The sequence below is a fragment of the Nanorana parkeri genome, unplaced genomic scaffold (assembly GCF_000935625.1).
Source record: "Nanorana parkeri isolate BGI_ZX_2015 unplaced genomic scaffold, ASM93562v1 scaffold363, whole genome shotgun sequence".
In the NCBI taxonomy this organism is placed as follows: domain Eukaryota; kingdom Metazoa; phylum Chordata; class Amphibia; order Anura; family Dicroglossidae; genus Nanorana; species Nanorana parkeri.
In genome coordinates this window covers 637,706-661,919 of record NW_017306631.1, presented here as the reverse complement: position 1 = coordinate 661,919, position 24,214 = coordinate 637,706, and the positions used below count along the sequence as shown (strand labels likewise).

Below are 24,214 nucleotides of genomic sequence, written 5' to 3'. Positions count from 1 at the left end.
CCCCACTACCCTCCACATCAGCTGGGGCAGGGGACCGTGACCAGTAGGAGCAGTGTGATGGATCGATTACCCACTGCCTCCAGGAGTCACAGGGTCTGCTACTGCCCACATGAGTCAAGGGGGGCTGGAGGTTGATTCCTGTACCCTCCTGGCATCCTTACCAACTAAAAGTGGCTGGGCCTCATTCACATCACATTTCACAATGATAATGAGAGGAGAGATGAGGGAGATGAAGGAGTCCTTATCCACATCAATCCTATTCCCAAATAGATTATTTCATGCTATCCCATGATCCTCTATCGGCACCTCGATGGTTCCCGACCACGCTTGTTCTTTGTTGGGCTCCGGTACCCTTTTGGGCTAGGAGATGGAGGCTCAATGATTCCCTCTTACAAGATGGACCCTTTCAATCAGAACTCTAGAGCGCAATTGAAGAATACTTTGCCGTTAATCAGGGCTCTACATCCTCTCCACTTGTGGATTGGGAAGCCCATGAATGTGTGACTAGAGGCCTTCTGATTCGGAGGGGGACATACCTTGAGCGCGCCAGACATGCACGCACTACTCAACTCATATGCCAGATCTCACGCCTGGAGACACTCCACAAACGGTCGTTGGCTCAATATCACGCTTCGGAACTTAAGATATTGCGTGGAAAGCTTGCCGCTCTGCTTATAAGACCAAGGCCCAACTTGCACGGGGACATTGCTCTTTCTACAAATTCGGTACCAAACCCGGGAAGGCCCTTGCTAGATCTTTGAGGGAAGAATCCTTGAAAACATACGTTCCCTGCATTTCTCGAGAGGGGGGTGGTAAGGCGGTCAAGTCTTCCGATATAGCAGACTGTTTCCGCACCTATTATGAAGCATTGTACAACCTACCAGATCGGTCCGGTGTGCCAACTCCTCCATTTGTGGAAATCACGGGTGATAAAGCTGATGGAAAACCTAACTGCCTCTTTACACAATCAGGAAGGAAAGTTTACTCGTACTTGGTTTTATTGGCATGAATACCTTTTCCCAGGAATACAATTCGGCCTGTCCGGAAGCTAAGGCTTGAGGGGGTGGGGGGGGCTGCTCTTCGCCACTGGCTCTCTTCTTTTCTGTGCCTTCTCTCCTTTTTCTGACTATATGTGTTTCTTGCCGGCCCGTCTGACCCTTGACGAGGGGTTCCTTGGCCTACTCTTCATTCCACTCTGATTCCTGAGGACCTGCGTTCTTTGCATGTTTTCACTGTTCTGTTTGTCTGCTGTTTTGTGTCTATGCTATATGAAAGCTATTAAAACGATTAAAATTGATTCTTGAATTGGCGAGAAACCTGTGGAGTATCAATGATACTGGGATAGAATGTATAGTGATGATAATCTAATGTGCCGGTCAGGCTGTATCAACAAACTGGTGTCGGATGTACCATCCTGTTTTTGTATATTGTTCCGTTCATTTTTACCACAGTTGTATTTCTTACAAATCAATTCAATACAGGAGGGTTAGAAAGGGCCTGCTCATGAGAGCTTACAATCCAGTAGATACATGGACATCTGAGATCAGTTTAATGTTAGTTTATGTTTAAGGACAATTTCAGTGTATACTGCTCCATAACCACAAACTGATTTAATCAGAAAGCATATCATAAATGTAATATCTCCAGGTTCACATTCCTTTACAACATACTGATGTTCTTAGTGAAAAAAGAAAGACTTTTCCTGAAACATTATACTTTGCCTGAGGTGGGTAGATGAGGCCAACTTTAATATATTTAGAGGAAATTACTGTCATAGTTAATTTTCTGTTGTTTCACTGTGCTTCAAGAAATGTGTTAACTAAGGGCTTGTCTTGTCATCACTAGGCATGAGATTCAGGTTCAGGCTGGACATGAATTTTAGGTGAACCCAGCCTGTTTTTAGTTTGTGGACCTGGCGAACTAATGCGGTAATTCGCCTGCCATAATTACTCTCTAATGATAATGCCCTGCAAGTGCTTTTGAACTTTGGTCAACTTGCTTATACAAGGGGCAATATTGGGGGCCTTGTTTTGTGCCAGCACCCTCACTATAAATGAGGGGACACAGAGCAGTAATAGAGTCAGTGTATTGGAAGCTGTTGCAGCAAAAGAATTGGGAGAGCTAACAAACTGTATAGGCAAAGATTAGGTTCATAAAATATACTTTAATTCTGATTGCTACCTCTTTGAGCAGTCAGCCCCTTTGCTCCTTTTTTTTAAATTATTGTGAGCTTATTTGTCTTTAATTTTATTTTGCAGTTGATTTAAGGCCAGTAGTCACTTTTGGCTGCTCTTCTATTCATATCAACTTTTTTTCTTTTGACGCAAGTCTTCCCGTTAGGAAAATTAGATTTTTTTTTCGGGGGACAGGATTTGGGGATTTTCATTTATTTTTGGGGGTATATTGTATTTTATTTTGAAAGGGCCTTTATTTTAGGTTAAACTGCTTTTTTTCAGCAAGGCTTCAATGTTATCCACATCAAGAGATCTATTTATTATGCTCCACAAGCTCTCTAATTTTATTCAATTAGGTGAATATGTATAAAAATACAGTACAGAAATCTGTGCTATTTGTGCTGCTTGGTAGTAATATCTTATGTGTGGGACTCCTTGTAGCTTCCTAGGGTGAGGAACCTTACTGGAAAGCCCACATCCCCGTGCACCCAATATAATTTTGATATCACACACTCAATTTTTTAAGGATTCCTACAGGTGTTGGGATAGGAAGGGACCTGAAATTTTCAGAGTAGTGTTAATGCTACACCTCCAAGATAAATTGTAAATAGATCATGTTTCTATCTCTTTCTTTTAGTTTTCTCAATAAAGGTGATATAATTTAATTCCCAAATCATAGGCGGGTTACAGTCTTGTAAGGTAGGTTTCAATTTAGAGCCTCTGGTTTTGCTGGTTTAACTTTGAGTCCCAAGACATTACCAGTTCAATATTCAAATGGGACCCATCGCACTTCTAACCAGACAAAACCCTTGAGAGGATCGTCCGACATTACCAAACTCCCAAAGAACCTTGAATGTTGAGCCATAAATTGAACTTTCCTGTGAGACGATGTGTGAGGGCAAAGTATGGAGGCCGAAGATTTCCTTGATGAAAATTGTGGCAAGGCTGGGAGCCCAAGGTAGACCAGGAAGGGGAAGCCGGTGACGCATTTACCCAAATGACAGTGGACCTGCAGAGGGAAGAAGGTCAGAGATAAAGTCTATGGAAATACAGTGCCAAGATACATCAGGAACTGGCAGAGGTAGAAGCAGTGCAGCTCGGGTATATATGAAAGTCTTAGATTGTACACAGATAGTGCAAGCTTTAACATACTTGCAAGGCAAGTTTAATAGTCAGGAGTTCCCGGTTCCCCAATGGACTTTTTAGAGAAAAATGCACACAGACGGAGCTTGCCGTTATGGACTTGGAGTAGAATGGCCCCTACTCTGAGAAAGAAGACATCTACTTCCATCAAAAAGGGCTGAGAAATGTCTGAACGTAAGAGGATGCAGAAAGGAAGGCTGCATTGAGATTGTGGAAAGCTTTAAAAAGCCTTTGGGGCCAGGTTTTCGTGTTAGCTCCCTTTCGAGTCTGGGATGTGATAGGGGCCACCAGTGTGGAGTAATTGCTGCCAAAGAGGAGGGAGGTGATATACGCTACCTTTAAGTGATCAGTAGGAAAATACTGACGCAGAGGCTCCACTCTCCCCATAGCACGGCTTGTCATGGTCTCCAAACTGCAATTCCCACATATCCCTGCATCACAGACAGTGCAAAGGTTAGTTAATTATTAAAATCTAATTATTAGCTATTCACGTAGCAACATATGTATATAGGGGTTACACATAGTATTAATTGAGAAAAATAATAGGCATTCTCTGAATGGCAGCTATACTTAGCAAGTGACTCTCTGTGTTTTAACAGCACTGGGAAATTACTCATCATAGCAGGGACCCAGATGACGCTGTAATACACTGTAGTGTACAGTGTCCCCCCTGGAAAAGCACTCTCCCAATGCCGAGGACATGTTGCCTGGTATGGCGCAGAGAGGGAGGCGCTCGCTCATCCCCCCCTTTCCTGCCCTGCCAGGCCAGTGCTCGGATTAGGGTCTGGTTTGGAATTTTAGGGGGGAACCCCATGTTCCCCCCCCCCCCCAGTTTTTCCCCCATAAAATTCCTACCAGACCTAAAAGGCCTGATATGAAACCCCAGGCACTTTTTTATTTTTTACTTGGGGTCCATCCTAACATTCCTAACAGACCTTAAGGGTCTGGTATGAATGGGAAGGGGGACCGCACACTTTTTTTTTTTTACTATTTGTTTACATTTTGTGGGGAGAACAGTCTGCTTTGGCGTGTCTTCGGCTTAGGCGAGCTGAACGCATATGCTTCAGCTTGACTGAGTACTTTGGCTGCTGTACGGACTATTGTGAATAGCCCATACAACAGACCTTCGGTTTTGCTGAACTGAAGGGCTCCTGCAGCCGAAGCGAGCCAAAGGATTAGTAAAAGCATCGGTTTAATCCTTCAGCTCAATAGTGAAATAACCCTTAGAATGATTTGTTAATTGGCTCTAACACTTCTGAATTATCAGTGAAAACCTTCAGCTCAGCAAGAATTGGGTGGTCTATATCTAGCCTAAAACCAGTAAAGACTTATTCTGAGAATGAGGGAAGAAAAGGACCTTATTCCTTGAAGGCTACTTTTTAATTTTAAAAATGTTTCATTAATGTATTTTCCTTTATTAGTGAACAGCCCCCAAAGTGATCTTTGTAGTTTTTTCATAGAGATAACTGTGGTAAACAGCAGCACGCATGTATACCTGATAAAGCCGAAGCCAAACATTATATTTGCTTGGTGTGGTTAGAGCTCATGTTAGGAGTGCTGATGTCATTGACCTGCTGTCAGCTAACAGTTTATCTCTGGAAAACATAACACTCTTACTGTCATAATTGTGGCAGAGAAAGATTTGTTTTTTTACTTTGGGTGTACATACAATGTAGAACCTTAAAGGGAATTTCCACCTTTTAGAAAAAATACTAAATGCACACTTCTCCATAAAATAAAAAAGTGCATTTATTTATTTATTTTTTGCATTGGAGCCATTAAAGCATGGCAACTGCGATCAGTGTATCAGGACCCAGGGCTTTGTAATGTGCAGGACTCTGAGACCCCACACTGCTCACCTGAGAGTGACCCTGCAGAGCCCACCATAGATGCTGCATAGCCCATCTGAGACTCTCTATGGTGTGCTCTGCAGGGGTCTCAGGTGCGCTGGTCAGGGCTGCATCTCCCTCCCTCCCAGCTCCTCTTACCTTACCTCCCTCCCAGCTCCTCCTGCTGCCTGCACACCTGGCCTCCTCTGCCGCTGGACTGGCCGGAAGTGATGTGATGTCACTTCCGGCCGGTCCGACATCAGAACAGCGGCGGCGCTGCTAGGGCCAGGCCTCCTCTAGCGCTGCGGGGGGCTCAGCCGCCTCCTCCTTGCCTCTCACCATCGGCAAATACCCATGTAAGGGTCCAAAACGGGCCCCCAGGCTGCCTGGGCCCTTTACATGAGTATCGGCCGTACCCCCCTGATGGCGGCTCTGCGCTCCACCATCCTGGTTTACCTCCTATTTGAAAAAATATCCAATGTTTAATACATAATATGTCATATTTTTATTTACTTTTTTTTTAGTCCTAACTATAATAAAGAAAATGTGTACAAAGCTACTGTAGTTTCCTTTTGAGAAATAGTGTATGTATAGTAGATGGCATGCACACATTTTAAATAACCTGGAAATTAATGGTTATTTATAATGTATTAATGATAACACAGAATCACATTTAGAGTTAAGTTTTAAGATGTGCAGCAAAGTGAAACAACTATTTAGTTCAATAAGTTTATTGAAAGAATTTCCAGCTTTACTCAGATTTTGATTAAATACTTCTAAGTGATTCTGAAAATAATGTATTAGTAATTGTGCATTTTAATCAGTTTCATCCTATTCTGGAAGGAGGCCATGTTCTTGTGCTGTGTGCCTAAGGGAATGAATGGAAGAAGTTGCTAGATACATGTATTGACATGGCTAGGCTTCTTTATTTGTAATTAGACTTAAATGAACTTTACGTACTCATGGTCACAAAAAGTTATTCACTTACATTCAACGGTAAGACTTATTTTTAGGCAGAATAGCATACTCAGATTTGGGCTGACATACAAAATGTACTAATTATTTAAGCACAACATACAGGTGAAACTCGAATAATTAGAATATCGTGCAAAGTTCATTTATTTCACTAATGCAACTTAAAAGGTTAAACTAATATATGAGATAGACTCATTACATGCAAAACAAGATAATTCAAGCCGTGATTTGTCATAATTGTGATGATTATGGCTTACAGCTCATGAAAACCCCAAGAACCCCAAATCCACAACCTAAAAAAAGTAGATTATTACATGCAATCAATAAAACAAGGATTGTACATAGAACAATATCGGACCTCTGAAAAGTACAAGCATGCATATGTACTCAGTACTTGGTTTGGGCCCCTTTTGCAGCACTTACTGCAATTACTTTTGCACGATATTCTAATTATTCGAGTTTCACCTGTATACAAATTAAAGGGAATAATGATAAAGAGCTTATGTAGAGGCATTTTTTTTTCCTCTGACATCTGTTTGTGAAGAAGTTATGAACTTTTTGCTGATTTGGATGGATTTGGATACAATGGAGCGGTACTAAAATTTAGACCTCCTGAGACCACCTAATAGCATGTTGCATTTAATTTGTTCTGAATCTGTTTTAAGCCCAGTCTTGCTTAACAACCATAACGTAAAAATTATGACTGTTGTCTTTATAATTATGTGCCAGTGTTTAAAAAATATACCTTCCACTTAATCTCCTACGTTCCAGATCTGTAAAAATTCCAGGATGTTTTAGCAGGGCTTTGGTTGTGGGGGTGTGGGCAGGGGGCTTATTCACATCAGGGTACGCCTTTAATGCAGCCCCCCCCCCCTTGTGAATGGTTAAATAAAAGATTAAATAAAAACATTAGACTTTAATCAAAAATTCTTTATTTGAAGGGGGAAAAAAACACAACAAAGGATTTTTCCTCTATTAAAAAATAAAAACCAAAAATTGAGCAGTGACAGCTAGCTCCGCCCAACTGTTTACAGTTGTAACAGGTGAGCCATGATTGGGCAAAGTCATCGTGATTTTGCCCAATCATGGCTCTCACAGTTTTCTGTGCTCTTATTGGGCAAAGTCTTGCACCTGACCTGTGGGCTTTAGTCAATTATGGCTTCAGAAGGCACATTGCCATATGGGGCGCTCGGCAGGCGAACAGCTCGGTGAACACACAAACTAGCGATGTTCGAGTCGAACTCACATTCGGCTCGAACATCGACTTGAGATGACTAATGTGCAAAGGACACAGGACAGCTTTGAATGGCATTTGTTTGTACTTAAACAGATATAATAAAATGTTATTTAATGTGATATTTACCTGACTAAAAGGGAGGAAGCAAATAGGAGATGTTCATTGTTTTATATACATCTTGTACATATACTTTAAGTGTGATAACGTTCTAATGCTGAGGGCCACTCTCCAAAACATAGATTGAGAAGAAATCTTGCCAATAGAAGACATGGAAGATAAATGGGAGTGTTTTTTTAAACTTATTATACAATTTATTTTTCTGAGCCATAAGTTTAAAAAGTTAAGGGCTCATGCACACAGCCGTATGAAAATAGGCAACAACTGGAATGCTTGATCTTGCTGGCAGAAGCTGGCAACAAGATCCTGCGTATAAATTGCTCTATACAGGGTACAAAAGTACTGTTTGTGCAACCTTTACATGTGTACATATAGCACAAAGCTGCTAGGACAATAGAGCGCTCAAGCCGCCTAAATCCTGCTGCCTAGAATCCTTTGTTGCTAGGATGCATGCAGCTCCAAGAGAGTGCATTTGCACTGTACACATGTAAATGTTAGCACAAACATTTACATGTGTACAATGTACAATATGGTCCATGCACAGCACCTTAGACACAGATTTTTTTATTTTTTTTTAATGGATCTAAACTCTACTGAACTTTATGCACATCTCCTATTTGCTTCCTCCCTTTTAGTCAGGTAAATATCACATTAAATAACATTTTGTTATATCTGTTTAAGTACAAACAAATGCCTGTTTATCATCAGAAATTAGGGTTAAAACTTTATGTTATTGGACTTGATGGGCATATGTCTTTATTCAACCTCAAATACTATGTAACTATGTAACTATGTGTGAATGAGTACCTTAGTAAGCAATGCAATCCATAAAAACGTGCTGATAAAAATGCACCATTTTTTACATCTGTGTGCATGAGCCCTAAAGACAAAACCTGTATGGCTCACTTCTAGTGTTAAGCGTCATAAACAATATAAAACAGTTGTTTAAAATATACAAAATTGGAGAAATACTGCCTTAATTTGAGTTACAAACAGTACAACTTAAGCTAACAAAGGTAAATCAGACAAAGCCGAAAATGAATAACAGTTTGCTGTGAGTAGGAAAAGTCCCATAAAGTTCTTTGCATATATTAATAGTGAAAAGACTTGGTCTCTCCAAAAAATAACTCATATTAGACCATGAGGAAGGAATGGGGAAAGGAAATAGAAAGCTGGGGTGCATCTCCAGAAACAGCAGCAGGAAGAAGGAGGACTTGATTTAACTATACAGAGCTTACACTAGTCTTCATATAGAATAGCATCCAGTTCTGGAGACCTTATTTAGAAATAAGATATTGATAAGATAGAATGAGTCCAGAGGCAGGCAACACAAATGGTAATAGGACTGAGGGATAAAACATATCAGGAAACACTGCAGGAACTTAATATGTACAGCCTTGAGGCAAGAAGGGAAAGGGGGCACATGAATTAAAGGACAACTATGGGGTTAGGGCTTTTCCCCATAGTTCTCCTTAGGGTAACTGGAGGACACAAACTAGAGTCCTCCGGGGCCCTAACCTCAGTATACCGCGAGCTACAGCTAGCGGTATACTGAGACCCCGCAGTATACCGCGAGCTACAGCTCGCAGTATACGGAGACGCCGCAGCTGAAGCGGATCCCGACAATTATGTCTGGATCCGCCCAGCTGCGTGAGTGACAGCTGGCTCTGCCTATCTAGAGGCAGAGCCAGCTATACCCGCCCCCTTCCCCGTCCATTCCGCCAGTCAGCGCTGGAGGATCGGAGCGGGGAGGGGGGAATCCAGCCCCTCCCCTGTCACGGCAGAGAGCCGTGACAGGATCGAGAAGTGAGCGAACGCCGGTATGTGTTCGCTCACTTCCCGATCTACTGAGCCGACCTGTGACAGTCTCATTGTCACAGGTCGGCTAGAACTATGAGGTGAGTGAAAAGCACTCACCTCATAGTTCTCACCAAGTTATACACTGGTAGAATGCCATTTACATGGCATTCTTGCCTATAGATTGAGCAGAGAAACAAAGGAAATTCATCATTCTACTAGTGTTTAGTTGGGCAGAACATTTATAAGTAAACCCCTAAAAGTGTAGTTTATGTCCTCCCATGACCCATAGGAGAACTATGAGGAAAAACATTTACCTCATAGTTCTCCTTTAAGCTCTGCTTTAAAAAGAGATAAAGACCTTTTATCCAGTAACATCAGACCTCAAGGTTTACATTCTATTGTAGTGAACATATTTAAAGGAACTGGTAAAAGACCACACACAAGAGTATTTTTTTGGAATAAATAGCATAAGTAGTAACCAGCATAGATTAATTAAAACTGGAAGTTGTCTATCAAATCTTCATTCCTTTTTGTGGAAGTAAGCAGAAACGTACAAGGTTATTAACACAAGGGTGAAGAGTTTGAAGCCAGGAGTAGTTAACTAGGACAACATAGCTGAACTGGAAAGTGAGCTGAATTGGAAAAATGTCAGCTCTTTTGGCCTAGATTGTTCACTTATCCTTCCTTCTCCAAACTCTTCACCGTTTTGTGCATAACCCTGTTAGACAAAAGGGTGGCTGTGGATGTTGTGTATTTCCAATGCGCTAAAGCGTTTGTCATGTTTCCTTACAGGCAACTAATGTGTAAGTTGAAGTGGACCCGGCATGATATATATATTTTCATGTTAAGTCAATGCATGCCAAGCATGCAAGTTTAACACTTATGAGTATTTATTACCTCTCACAGATATCACAGTTCTTCAACTGACAATACCTTCATCTGGCTTTCTTTTCAAAAGACCCCTTCTCAGAGACAAAAAGTTAGGGAGAACTCCAAAATGTTGGAAACACAAAAATATTTGTCAAAATCTCCTCGTCCCTACATACAGGTGAAACTCGAATAATTAGAATATTGTGCAAAGTTCATTTATTTCACTAATGCAACTTAAAAGGTGAAACTAATATATGAGATAGACTCATTACATGCAAAGCAAGATAGTTCAAGCTGTGATTTGTCATAATTGTGATGATTATGGCTTACAGCTCATGAAAACCCCAAGAACCCCAAATCCACAACCTCAAAAAAGTAGATTATTACATGCAATCAATAAAACAAGGATTGTACATAGAACAATATCGGACCTCTGAAAAGTACAAGCATGCATATGTACTCAGTACTTGGTTTGGGCCCCTTTTGCAGCACCTACTGCAATTACTTTTGCACGATATTCTAATTATTCGAGTTTCACCTGTACACGCACATAAAGGCAGACATGTGTTGGATGCACCTGCATGCAAAAATGATGATTACGCCACACATGTTAAATATCACCACAAACGCCGGAGAGAAAACAATAATTCTAGGGCCATCAATCACTGTTAACACTAAATTAATGAGTGGTAAAAGCTTTTAAAGCGTCGCGTATGGGCAATTTTAGGTATGGTAGTTTTTTTGCAATTTCACTGGTGCGCGTAATTTTAAAGGAGAACTATGAGGTGAGAGATTTTCACTCAACCTCATAGTTCGAGCCGACGTGTGACAATGAAACTGTCACACGTCAGCCCAGCGCATTACTAAGTCCTGATGTACGTGTATGTGGCAGGAGCCACCCCAAGATGTGCTAAATACACTGGCTCCACATAGGAAAAGAGTCAGTGTCTGTTGTTGTTCAGCTCACGTAAGATGCTCAAAAAATACTCAAGGGGACCAATTGTTAAACAGAAGAACCACTCACACCAAATAAGTATGGCCAGGAGTGAGGAGGGGTTGAACAAGGTAATCTTCCCTTGTAGCCTTAGATTTTGAAAGAAGCTCCTCAACGTAAAAAATTGAATTTGGAAAGTTCAGTGTAAAGGACTGCATTACTAAGCTCGATGTATAAAGTTGTGTCTACCAGATCTGGTCAGGACTATGTATAATTTCTACAAACTCAATTAAGTTGCTGTGTATATGTGTCCAGTGCCACATTCTCAGCGGTTTCATCCTTTTTTACACTTAATTTGTACATAAATCTGCACTGCACCCGCATTGGTGAGTACTGGGACAAGCCTGCATGTTGCATGCGACTGCACATAGTTTTCATTTCCCCTAAAGATGTGTGAAGGTTTAACTGCATCCATGTGCATACGGTTTATCATAAATTTAAAGGGGAAAACACACCCTTAATTAAAAAAATTTCTGTAGATGCTGGCAAGCTGAATCAACTGCTACCTTTTTTGATGTCTTGACACGCCAGTGGTGCGGACCTACAGATTTTCCATCATGGCCCAAAGCCCCACTCGAAATATTGAAAGTTTCATTTATTTTTTGTAGCTGAAATATTACTCTAGTTTTTAATATATTTAACCTTTGAGCTGAAAAGTTGCAAATGGATCACTTTATATATTGTTGATATACATTAAAGACAAAGTTCTGATCTGTTCTCATTCTGTAGATGATGACACATGCTCAAGAAACGATGTCGTGGTGGAAGAAGCTGACTCTTCTTTAGCGCCAATACCAGATTCGGACAGAATAAAACAGGTAAGGCACAATATATATACTTATTTATTTATTTATTTTAGGGATGCACCGATACCATTTTTTTCAAGACCATGCACAAGTACTTTCCCTCAGGTACTTGCCGATACCAATTACCGATACTTTTTCTTAAAGGGACATGTGATATGTTTTCTAAAACAATACAGACTAATGAGTTTAGGGCAGTTTCTTTATAATTGTGAAGAACTGTAACTCAATCCAGGATTATACAGCAATGGAGAATGGAAACCGGCTCACCTGGGCTGCTTTTGGGTCTCACCAGGGCTGCATGCAGGTATCACCAGGGCTGCGTTTGGGTCTCACCTGGGTATTGGTGCATCCGTAATATATATTTATATATGCTATTAAAATGTATTATGCATATATCTAGCATCTAGGTTACATTATAGCTTTGGTTCATTGAAAATTATCATTTGAAATTAAATTATGCAAGTAGTTAAACCTGTGTTTTAAATAATCTTTCAGCCAGAAGAAAATGACTGGCCTGTGACTTCTATACATGCTCTATCTGGTAAGCGTTCTACAATTCAGTCAGTTATTTATAAATAACTGCAATTTCATTGAGTGGAAGCTATCAAAACTGGTACGGGGAAAAATCTGGAGCAGTTGCCCATGGCAATCAAGCGGCTTCTCTCTTTCATTTTCTAAACTTATCTGAACACACTAAAGAGAAAAGCGGATTTATTATTTTAAGCAACTGCACCAGATTCTGTATGCTCCAGTTTTGATCAATTCCCCCCACTATATTTTGCAATAATTGGGGTATGTATTTGCAGCCTAAAACCTAACCTGCCTTTACCTTTAAAACTAAACCTAAAGTCTTGCACCTTAACCTTAAATTAACTTAAATTAATTTAACACATAATCTGTCTCAACACTTAATCCCTAACCTTGAAACTTAACCTTAAAGTGGAATTGATGCTAAAACCTTTTTTTTAGTTTTGAATAGAGTGGATAGAGATCAGTACACTTGTTATACATTATACTCCATGTTATACTCTGTGTCCTTAATTTCCTTTTTAAAAAGGAAATATCAGGGATCTGTTTAGACCCATAATATTTCCCTGAAGCCCCCCCAACAATAAAAAAAAAAATAGAAACTCCACAAACACTGATATATTAAGTAGTACATAGGTAGCAATATATAATACAACTTGTCCATTCCAAGCTGTATATTATGTATCCATTTGTGCAATAAAATAAAAATGTTGCCACACTCTCAGCCACAATGTCCTGCCTTGAAAGTTCTGAATAACATAGAGGAAGGGCACTCTCAGGATCTCAGTGTAGCAAATTAGACTTTGATAAAAGTTTATGAATAAAATCAAATGCACTCAAGTGTGTAGGTTGTGTGAAAGCCCGAAACACAGCAGAGGGAGGAAAGTATCCCATTCTTCTGGGACGCCTTATAGGGGGATAAGCCGATGGGGTGAGATCGAGGATGCTGGGACCGATGAGTGTGCTTGTGTATGTGTCAGGCTGATGAAGGGGAGATATTTCTCCGAAATGCATCCCTGGTGATAGGAGCATCATGAAACCCTTCACACCAGAGGAAACGGAAGTGGCTGAGATTGGAGAGAGACTGAAACTCTCAGCAGCTCAGGAACTGTGTGTTTACACAAGTGTGCTCTTTGGTCCCAGCATCCTCAATCTCATCCCAGGTGCCCTTTATAGAACAACAAGTTTTTACAAAGCAAATGCTAGCTATGCTCCTGGGATGAAAGTATATGTAACCCCTAAAAATGTACTTCTGTTATTTGGTCCCTTTTGGTCTGTTAAATTTACCATTAAAAGTTTTTTCCTTTATCTGTTTGACTGTGCTGAAGTCTTATCTTCTTCTTTGTTCTCTGTTATCTCTGGGGACTACAGAACCCTTCCCTCTATGTTATAGAGAAGAAAAGAGGAGGAGGTTTCTGTATTCCTGCCTTAGAGTGACAACGCTGCTTCTTCATAAATACGGTGATGTTGTCACTCTAGGATAGAAAGTGTGTTACTGGCAGAATCAGCAGGTCTAAAAAAAAAATAATGCAGATGCTTTATCTAAGGGCTGGTAAGCTGCAACATATAACATTTTATACTTGGGTTTACATTTGCTTTAATTCTGCACTTCATTATTTTGCATTTTTTCATGACCAGTTACAGTGTTTACAGGTGAAACTCGAATAATTAGAATATTGTGCAAAGTTCATTTATTTCACTAATGCAACTTAAAAGGTGAAACTAATATATGAGATAGACTCATTACATGCAAAGCAAGATAGTTCAAGCTGTGATTTGTCATAATTGTGATGATTATGGCTTACAGCTCATGAAAACCCCAAGAACCCCAAATCCACAACCTCAAAAAAGTAGATTATTACATGCAATCAATAAAACAAGGATTGTACATAGAACAATATCGGACCTCTGAAAAGTACAAGCATGCATATGTACTCAGTACTTGGTTTGGGCCCCTTTTGCAGCACTTACTGCAATTACTTTTGCACGATATTCTAATTATTCGAGTTTCACCTGCAGATGTCACTGTTTTTCAGAACTGTCCCCAGCTGTAAAATACCACCGACTGAAAATGTTTCTTGGAGGGGAGCAGGCCAGTGTCTATAGAGTTAGAGTGTAGGCATATATTGAATGGTTATTTGAATGTATTGCTGGTATTTGTAGTCCTTTGTAGACCGCCTCCTTTCTCCCTCCCCTGGCTTTCTCTTCTTGCTCTTTCTCCTGGCTGCCTCTCTTCACTCTCTATATTCTCCCCCCATAAAATTGCTGTGCGCGTGGTGCTAGAATGTCCGGGATTCACTTGAAAATAGGGGGCAACCCTAAGTCCAGCACTAAGCCCAGTAGCTGAATCAAACAGCTCCTGGGCTTCTGCTCCTGAGCGATCCATAGGAGCGTTTGTAGCAGGATCTGTAAAAACAATGCTTCTGCGCTATATTTACATTGGAAGTGAAATGACCTTATAAGTGATGTCATAGCACTTCCTGTTAGTATGGAGGCTCGGGCAGGGCTGAAGCAGCTCTCTCCAGTATCTTCGTAATGAAGTAGATCACTGCTATTCTGATCTGTTGATTTACTGACTGCAGTCAGCAATAGATTACTATGAGAAGTGATCTTGTGCTGTGGAGTTGCATGAGGTACTGGATCAAATAGAAGAATGGACACCGGCACTCCAATGGCAAATCAAGTATGTCTATTTATTGATGTACATGCTGCATAGCAAAATACACTCATTCCGGGGTCTCACAGGATCCCAAAAAGCTGCACTGAGTGTATTTTGCTATGCAGTATGTATGTCAATAAATAGATGTACTTGATTTGCCATTGGAGTGCCGGTGTCCATTCTTCTATTTGTAGATTGAGGCGGGAAGCCACCCGTCGACAACCGTTGCACCCACTTCTTATTAATGGAACAGCGGTTCTAAATTCGATGGGTATATGGACTGTAGGGACTGGATCAAGTCTCCACTAACCAGAATCCAGATCACCCAATGAGAATGTAAGCTGATTTGATCTTATCTAAGGATCCATTTAAACAATTTGTTGCATTAATGCACTTGCATCAATGCAGTGCATTATTGTGCATTTAGGGCCCAGTCACACCATATCCAGTGCCTTCTGGCACAGTCCGAGCCTGTGTTCTGGGATGGGAGGGGGCGTGGCAGTGCCATTCATGTCAAGGGCACTGCAGGCAGGCCCCCCGCCCGCACTGTGATCGCCCGCACGAAAACAGGAGGTACAGGAATGCCCTCCATTCCGGTGCAGTGCAAGGGGAAAAAAATGCTGCATGCAGTATTTTTTTCTGATCGCACTGCACCGGAACAGAGGGCATTCCTGTATCGTGCGTTCTGGTGCGAGAGATCGCAATGCAGGCGGGGTGCGTGCCTGCAGTGCCATTGACATGAATGGCGCCTGGCCTGATCTGTGTGATCCTGTACGTTCCGCGCTTAGACTGCGCCGGAACGCACTGTATATACGGTAGTAGTGTGACTGGGCCCTCACACATGCCTTCATTATAATAGCGCATTCATTTATGATAGACTGGAAGTGCACCCTAATGCACTACAAATTAGACATTACCTGCACGGCTCTCTAAATAATGACAATTTGGCTAGAATTATGTATATAAACTATGTGCAGCGCTCCAATCAATAAAGTATGCAAAACACTGAAAACTCTTCAATAATTGTGACCAAAACAAATGACCGTGCAATTGAGATGTGGAAGGTAAGAAAGTGGGTGGGAATAGGAGCAGGAAGCCCCCAGGGTGGGAGGGCAAATTCCTCTCAAGATTGTAAAGAAGAATAAGGATATTGCCAATATCATCCCAAGCAAAATACATACAGTATATGGAGGTTTTTTTATGGTGTTAGTGGTTGCACATTTGTGTTAGCTGCTCTAAATTATAGTAATTTTTGTGATTATCACGTTATCATAATTTTTTCACAAGAGTAGTGCAGAGATTTTACACTTTTTTCTGGTTAGGATAATGTATCTACTAGGGATGCACCGATACCGATACAAGCATCGGTATCGGCGGCGATACCGAGTATTTGCATGAGTACTCGTACTCATGCAAATACTCCAATACAAAAAACGAGTACCTGTTCCGCATAACTACAAAGACGGCGCAGGCACGGGAACATGTTCTGGGGGTAGGTTACGGAGGAGGGTGTTGGGGCGGTTTGGGGGGCCCCATATAAAATTTGGCTAGAACCAAGTTCACCCCAGTTTGCCCAAGTTGCAAAGCTGTCAGTGACATCTACTACACCTGGACAATCAAATGCAGTAGGGGCATTCCACGTCCGGCAGCTACACATCACAAAGGGGTGTGCGTCAGTGACGGATTATTGTATAGTGTGGCACAGATATATCCAATTCTGCATACCTGGCTTTATATTATAAAGTTCTTATAATATAAAGCCAGGTATGCAGAATTGGATATAGCTGTGCCACACTATACAATGTTCTGGTCTGGACATGTGCTCACCTATTTTCCCCACTATGGGGATACAAGCCTTAGTTAGCAATGGCATGATAAATATTCATTTCATGTTCATGTTCTTCATAATATTAAGAAACTGACCTAAAATCATGATTTTGTATTGCTTTAGAAAAAATGTGACATGTCCCTTTAAGAAAAAGTATCGGTAATTGGTATCGGCGATTACTTGAAAAAAAGTATCGGTACTCGTACTCGCCCTTAAAAAAGTGGTATCGGTGCATCCCTAGTATCTACTATAAGCATATAAAGTGCATAGGTACTGACTGAGTAAGCAATGGGTAACATAATGTATATAACACAGGGGTAAGGAGTATATGATGTACAGGGGTAAGTATGCAATGTAAAGTCCAGTGAATAGAATGCAGTGATCAGGAGTGTGCAATGAACAGCCTAACATAAAGAATGCTACAGTCATAAGTATGTGACATATAATAGTAAAGTGTATGTACCAGAAATCCCCTTCCACAGCATAGATTTTCACCATCCCTGTCCCCAAGCAGAAATCTTCCTCCAGAAAAATCGCCCCTGTTCCCCCCAAGTGAAAAATCACCCTCTATCAAAAATCCTATCCTAAAAATATCTCCCTTCTCCTAAGCAAAAATCACCCCCTCCCTCAAGGGATCTTCCACCAGCAAAAATCCTGGGAGTTGTGATATGCCTGTGGTTTATGTCAGCATTTTACTGCTATGCAGGTAAAGTGTCAGTAGTGTCATCCACAACTTTGCAGGAACCCCTATGTAGCACTTAAGTGTAAGATATCACTGACATGGGACACAAAGCAGGGAACATGGGGTGCAATATCCCAGTGCCTGGGCCTAGGACTACCAAAGGTATACACTGTGACTGTCATACTTATACAGCCATCTTTGACAAATCATGTACTTACATTGCCATTTTACTGGATCATATATGATGCTGTGCAGATGGCGAGGTTAAGTGATCTTCGGGAAACATCCTTTATGTTTCTTAAGTTCATAATGTGCCATAGTACATGACTGTGTGACATGTCACTTCCTATGATCTGAAGCCTCGCTAAAAACAATGTTGATAGTGAAACATATTAAAATACTATCTAGGCATCATAACCAATGATACTTCCACTTCAAGTGTATCTTAATCCTAGAACAAAAATTGGTATATATTACAATTTTTTTCTTAGGATTTTTTTCCTTCAATGTTACCTGGTAACTCTGTCATTAAACACTTTTTGTCATAGTCAGGGGCGCAGAAAGGGCAAGTGAGGCACTCGTCTCGGGCGCAGCTGTGACGGGGGCGCAAGCAGGCTGGCCCCCTCGTCCCTGTTGCCATGGGCCCTCACCCCTGTTGCCGTGGCCAGCATAGGGCGCCAGGCGGCCAACACAGGACGGCAGGGAATAGAGGAGTGGCACAGCCTGTAGCTTCTCCTCAGATCCCCGCTGCTCTCCCGTGCCTGTATGCAGCAGGGATCCAAGGAGAAATGGAGTGCTGAAGCCGGCGGGTGGGCGGAGGGAGCTGTCATCCAGGATTGCCGAGCGGTTAGGAGAGAGAGAAAGATCCAAAGGGAAGCGGGGGATAGAAAGGGGAGCTGCTGGCTGTGCTGCTCCTCTGTGTGTGGCTGAGGGACTCAGGATGGAGAGCGAAGGATCGGTAAATATTATTGATGGACAAGTGCAGCCGCAAAAAAATTGTTTCGTTTAGTTTCATTTCGGATTTCGTTTATTTCGTATTTACGAAATCGGGTCCTGTATGTGTTTCGTTTTGAGTTCCGGATCAGATTCGTAATTCGGATCGGATTCAGAATTCGGATCGGATTCAGAATTCGGATTCGTAATTCGGACGAATTTCCGAAATTTGGGATTTAGCACGAACAGACGAATGTTCGTACGCACGTATGTAGCAGAATTGGCACAGTTGACATTTCTGGTTGCTGTGCTCTAGTCTTCACTATTAAAGGGACATTAAAATCCCTTTCTTAATTTTTTTTATCCATGCACTGGAACATGAAGTAATGTTTTGTTTTAATGTTCACATGCTATGAAATCCTCTTTTTGTAATCATTGTCGTAAATTTCTAATTTAGTTTCCATTCGGACGAAATTTGTACTGAATCCGAATATTCCGAATCCGAAATTTCGGATCTGGAATTTCGGATTCGTACATGGTACATTTCGGAAATTCGGATCCTCCGATTCCACGAATTTCCGAAATTTCGTCCGAATTTCGATTTGGAACGAAAAAATCGCACATGTCTAATTATTGATATTTACTGATCACTTCAGGTGATCACTCCAATGTTTGTAAATAACTGGGGACACATAGTACTATGTGCCCCAAGGTATGAATGAATAGGAAATGCTTTACATCACTTCCTGTTCATTCATGAGTTTCAGAATGAGTAGTAGCACTCCGTAAATATTTTACTATCAGTAGTTTCTGAATGAATGGGAAGCCTGTGTACTGAGTGCTATCCATTAATTTAGAACAGAGGCTGCAGAAAAAGAGACTGAGGACTCTGTGTCCTCATTTTCTTGTTCTATTTCAAAAGGGAAATATCAGGGGTCTATTTAGACCATTGATATTTCTCCAAAGCCCCCCACATCAGTAAAAAATAAATAAAAAAACATCCTGGAGGTGGGGCGCATGACGTCACATGCCTGTTGGGGGGACGGACACAATTTTTTGTTCTTGCCTTGTCCGCAGAAGGAGCTAGCTACGGCTCTGGTCATAGTGACATTGTTCACTCACTATACTGTACCTCCTAAAGTGCAATGTTATCACCTTAGGTGTCTGTAGTTCACAAACATGAACTGGGAAGGGTTGATTAGACTGCTTCAGATAATACTGGATTTCCGGCGGGATCAATAGGTATCTTTTGCGCCTATCAAACATCATACAAAACGCTTTCATGTATATTTAAAGGGCAAAATGACACAAATAAGAGAAGTTTATTATTAGGGTTTACATATACTTTATCTAAAACCCACCATATCAAATTAGAGGTTTAAGGAACAGGCATTCCTTGATAGTGTAAATAATTTTTGTTATGCTTTATATAACTTTCTTAAGCTTCTTGTGATATGTCCTCATTGTTCCAAGCATTGTGTTTTCTTCCAGAAAATATAGCCCATACTGGGCAACTTGAATTGATGAGGATCATTTAGTCAAACAGTAGTAAGTTTGATAAAAATCTAGGTTTGGTAGCAAGCAGGTATAATTATTGAGCCACATTTCATGCAACACTAGTTTCCATCGGAAAAGTCTGCACACCTTAGATCACTGTGCATGTTGATTTGCTTTCAGAAAGCCACTCTTCTCAATTGAATCTTCTCTACCTTTTTTCATCTTGGTAAATTTGGAGTACTGTTGTGCCTATGCTAGATATGGCCATTAAATAGTTCTAATCACCAGAACTGTTCTTTCTCCAAGATTATTATTAGTGCTTAATCGGAGTACAGCTCTTATGTGCATTTAGTAGAGCTTACGTTTTGTTTTTTTTTCTCTGTGTTGTTCTTTCTTAGTTAATGGTCATATTATGCTGCTATATAATTTTTTACAGATTTGACCAATTCCTATAAAGAAACCAGTGATATACGCAACTCCATCCCAACAATCAGCGACTTGTTGAATGATGAGGATCTTCTGTATACCCTGAAGATAAAACTGGATCCTTGCCATCCCACTATTAAGAACTGGAGGAACCTTGCAAGCAAATGGGGTATGAATTATGACGAGCTTTGCTTTCTGGAGCAAAAGTCTGGAGCACAGAGTCCTACTATTGGCTTCTTGCTTCGGAACAGTGAAAGGACTGTGGAGCAGCTGATAGACCTGTGTAAACTGTACAAGAGGGTCGATGTTCAGAGGGTGTTGCTAAAATGGGTCAATGTTGATTGGCCAATGAGGGTGCATAAAATTTACAGAAACAGTGTGTGATAAGAATTATTTTGGATAACTGACATTTTTTTTTAAATTAAACAACATGTACTTTGGCATTGTGATTTACAGTATCTGTGGTGTTCTCCTTGCTGTCCCAGTGTATGTACAGAATATTCTAAACAATTCATGGGAACAATGGGTTTTTCACAGTTTAGTAGTGCTTACAAAATTGTTAAGCAATTAACTGAATAAGTAACATAGAGACCAGTTTACTTCATTTGTAAATGTAATGCATGTTATTTCCCATTGCAATTTCTTAATTTGCTGAAGATATGTCAATGTTAAAGTGAACTTTGCTGAATTGTTGTTTATCGATCCTACCTTTAAACCCATCATCTTTATCCTTGCATCACTACTATGAGTGACTGGACCAAACTCCTGTCCCTTTTACTTGTTTCTGATCACTGACTCACTAAATATTAACCACTTGAAGACCAGGGCCGGCGGATTTACTCTCTCTGCTGCCCCAAGGACAGGTTCCTCAACACACCCAAAATTGGCGATAGGTGACGCTTTAAAAGCTTTTACCGCTCATCAGTTGATTGTTATCAGTAATCAATGGCCCTAGAATTATTGCTCATACGTTGACGTTTGCAGCAATATGTAACATGTGTGGCACAATAGGCGGAATCATCGTTTTTGCACGTAGGCGCACCCGACACATGTTTGCGTGTATATGTGGGGGGGGGGGGAGCGGGGGACTTTAAAAACATTTTGGTGTTATTTTAATTTTTGACTATTTTTTGTAAGCTTTTTTATTTTTTTTAAGCTTTAATTTTTGTAAAACTTTTTTTTTACACTTAACTTTATTGCTATTACATAGGGGGCTAAGAAACTCCCTATGTGATAGCCAATTCACATAACAGGTCCTCTTTATGGAGACATCAGGGAGCTCCAAGACCCCCAATGTCACCTGGGGACCCCCAGAGAAGTTGCTGAAGCAGATATCTGCTTCAGCAGCTTCTCACCGGCATCTGTTGCCGGAGAGTGACACTGAATGCGGAAGTGATGTAACATACATCACTTCCTGCATTCGGGGACCAGAGAGCAAATAAAAGGGAGATAGTGTACTGATCTCCCTTTGATCTCCAGTCGGTCTCAGCCGCACCGGGCACAGCGGATCTCGGGATCGACGGCGGTACGGGGAAACACACACAAACAACCGCACCTACTACAAGCACCTACTACAAGCGATCGGGTGTCTCTAGAGACACCCGATCGCTTGAATGTAAACAGCCATCGCTGGCTGTTTACATTTCTGACAGTTTCTCCACCTGTGTGCATGCTGAGCGCCGCACACAAGCGGGGGTTGGGGAAGGACGTCTTTGGCCCCGTTCCCACTGCGCGATATGCAAATCGCGCGTTTGTCACGCGATTTGCATATTGCGCGACATCGCGAGATTTGCTGCGCGATGTCGCGTTCAAGCTTGCATTGAGCAAGCTTGAATCGCGGCTAAATCCGCTCCAAAAAGGGTCCTGCTGTAGCGACACACGACCCGCGACAGCAGGACCCTTTGCCCCATTGGAGTGCATTGGAGCGCGATATCGCGCGGTAATTTGCCGCGATATCGCGGGAATTACCGCGCGATAAATCGCTCAATGTGAACAGGGTCTTAAGGCTCCCGTCCGGCCGTTCAGGAACGCCATGGACGGCAAGTGGTTAAAGTCAGGATGATGATCAAAGCCCCAGGACCGAACTTTTAAAATCCACTTTTCTTATTTTTTATCCTCACAGGTTTCCTTTAAAAGCTAAGTTCACCAAAAACTGATATTTCAGTTTAGCATAGTTGCTGGAAATGTAAATCACATGTTACCTTCTTCTATCTCTTAGGGACTCCACTGCCAACATTTCAAAATATCTCCATTAGACTTCCCACTTTCTCCCAGCTGTCCATGTCATTACATATGCAAATAGTGTAATTCTCCATTATATAGAAAACACAAAATAATTAGAGAATCCACCTGATTTATATATCTAAGAATCCACAGTGATGAGTCAAACCATCAGTACTAACTAAAAATGTAATTTGGGGGTGGTGTACATTTAATTACAAAGAATGAGCTTCAGCTATGAAAACTGGAGAATACATGAAAAATAAAGATCATTGTTGGTTAAATATTGGTAAGTTGGTTGTTATATGAAGAAATGCATAAGAGAAGTAAAGGATGTAACCTTTACTCTAGCCCAGTAAAAAAGGCAACCATTTCATTGTAAACCAATTGGCTATGGACTCGAGTTTACTGGTCTGGAGTAATGCACATACCCATTAGTAAATTACATAAAAATGTTGATGATGATGATGATGATGATAATGACTAATGTTATTATTAGCATCTTCAATTATCCTAATATTGATTGGAGAAGAGGAACTGCACACACTCAACAATAGCTTGTCATTTCTTTAACTTATTGTAGGACAGTTTCATTGGTCACACGGTGGAAGCTATTCATTTCAAACAACACTGAGCTCATTACAGATGTGCAAACTACAGATAACATGCGTAATCCTGATCGTGGTGTAATTACATTTGCTGCAAATTACAGGAATAGAGGGGTGTTGGTATGACAAGAACTCTAAATGTAAAAAACGAGAACTTGAATTGTGCTCCTTACTGTATGATGCTCAATGGAACAAAATATTCTGAAAGAACACAAAGAACGAGTGAATGTGTGTTAATTATTATTATACAGGATTTATATAGCGCCAACAGTTTGCACAGCGCTTTACGATATAAGGAAGACATTACAATTACATTACAATTACAATACAATTCAAGACAAGATGGTAAGGAGTGAGGATGGGCTCGGGCGTGTTCGCAGCTCCACGTGCCGAGCCCGCCAGGAAGCTGAAAGCGCAGCGCCAATCACATGTACTGAGACATTTTCCCGGTCCGTAGCTGCAGAGAACGGGAAATGTCTCAGTGCCTGTGATCGGCGCCGTGCGCTGTCAGCTTCCTGGCGGGCTCGGCACGTGGAGCTGCGAACACGCCCAAGCCCATCCTTAGTAAGGAGGGCCCTGCCCGTGAGGGCTTACGATCTAAAAGAGAGGGGCCAGTGATACATGAGAAGGTAGCTTTGTGGAGATGACTTTTTTTAGAACGTGATGGTATTAAACAACTGCATTCACCAATGAATTCCAATGGGTAACAAATATAAAATAACAAAACTTAAACCTTTGTGCTAAATTCTACTGTATATAAAAGCAAATACATGAGAAATAAAAATTGGAATGGACATCATCAGCATTGATGAAATAAAATAGATTACAAAAAACATTACTACAATAACTAAAAAAACAAATCTTTGAATATATCAATAGTAAAAAGGA

General features: G+C 41.1%; 1 protein-coding gene across 2 annotated transcripts in view; it reads left to right on the top strand.

Annotated features, from left to right (window-relative positions):
- Positions 1-20,884, top strand: part of EDARADD (EDAR associated death domain) — a 61,850-nt gene extending 40,966 nt beyond the window's left edge. For both annotated transcript variants that reach the window (XM_018558853.1, XM_018558852.1), the window contains exons 4-6: positions 11,869-11,957; positions 12,441-12,486; positions 20,509-20,884. In XM_018558853.1, coding sequence (XP_018414355.1) covers positions 11,869-11,957; positions 12,441-12,486; positions 20,509-20,882 — 509 coding nt within the window. In that variant the 3' untranslated portion in view covers positions 20,883-20,884. The remainder of the gene's footprint in view (positions 1-11,868; positions 11,958-12,440; positions 12,487-20,508) is intronic.
- Positions 20,885-24,214: the final 3,330 nt, after the last annotated feature.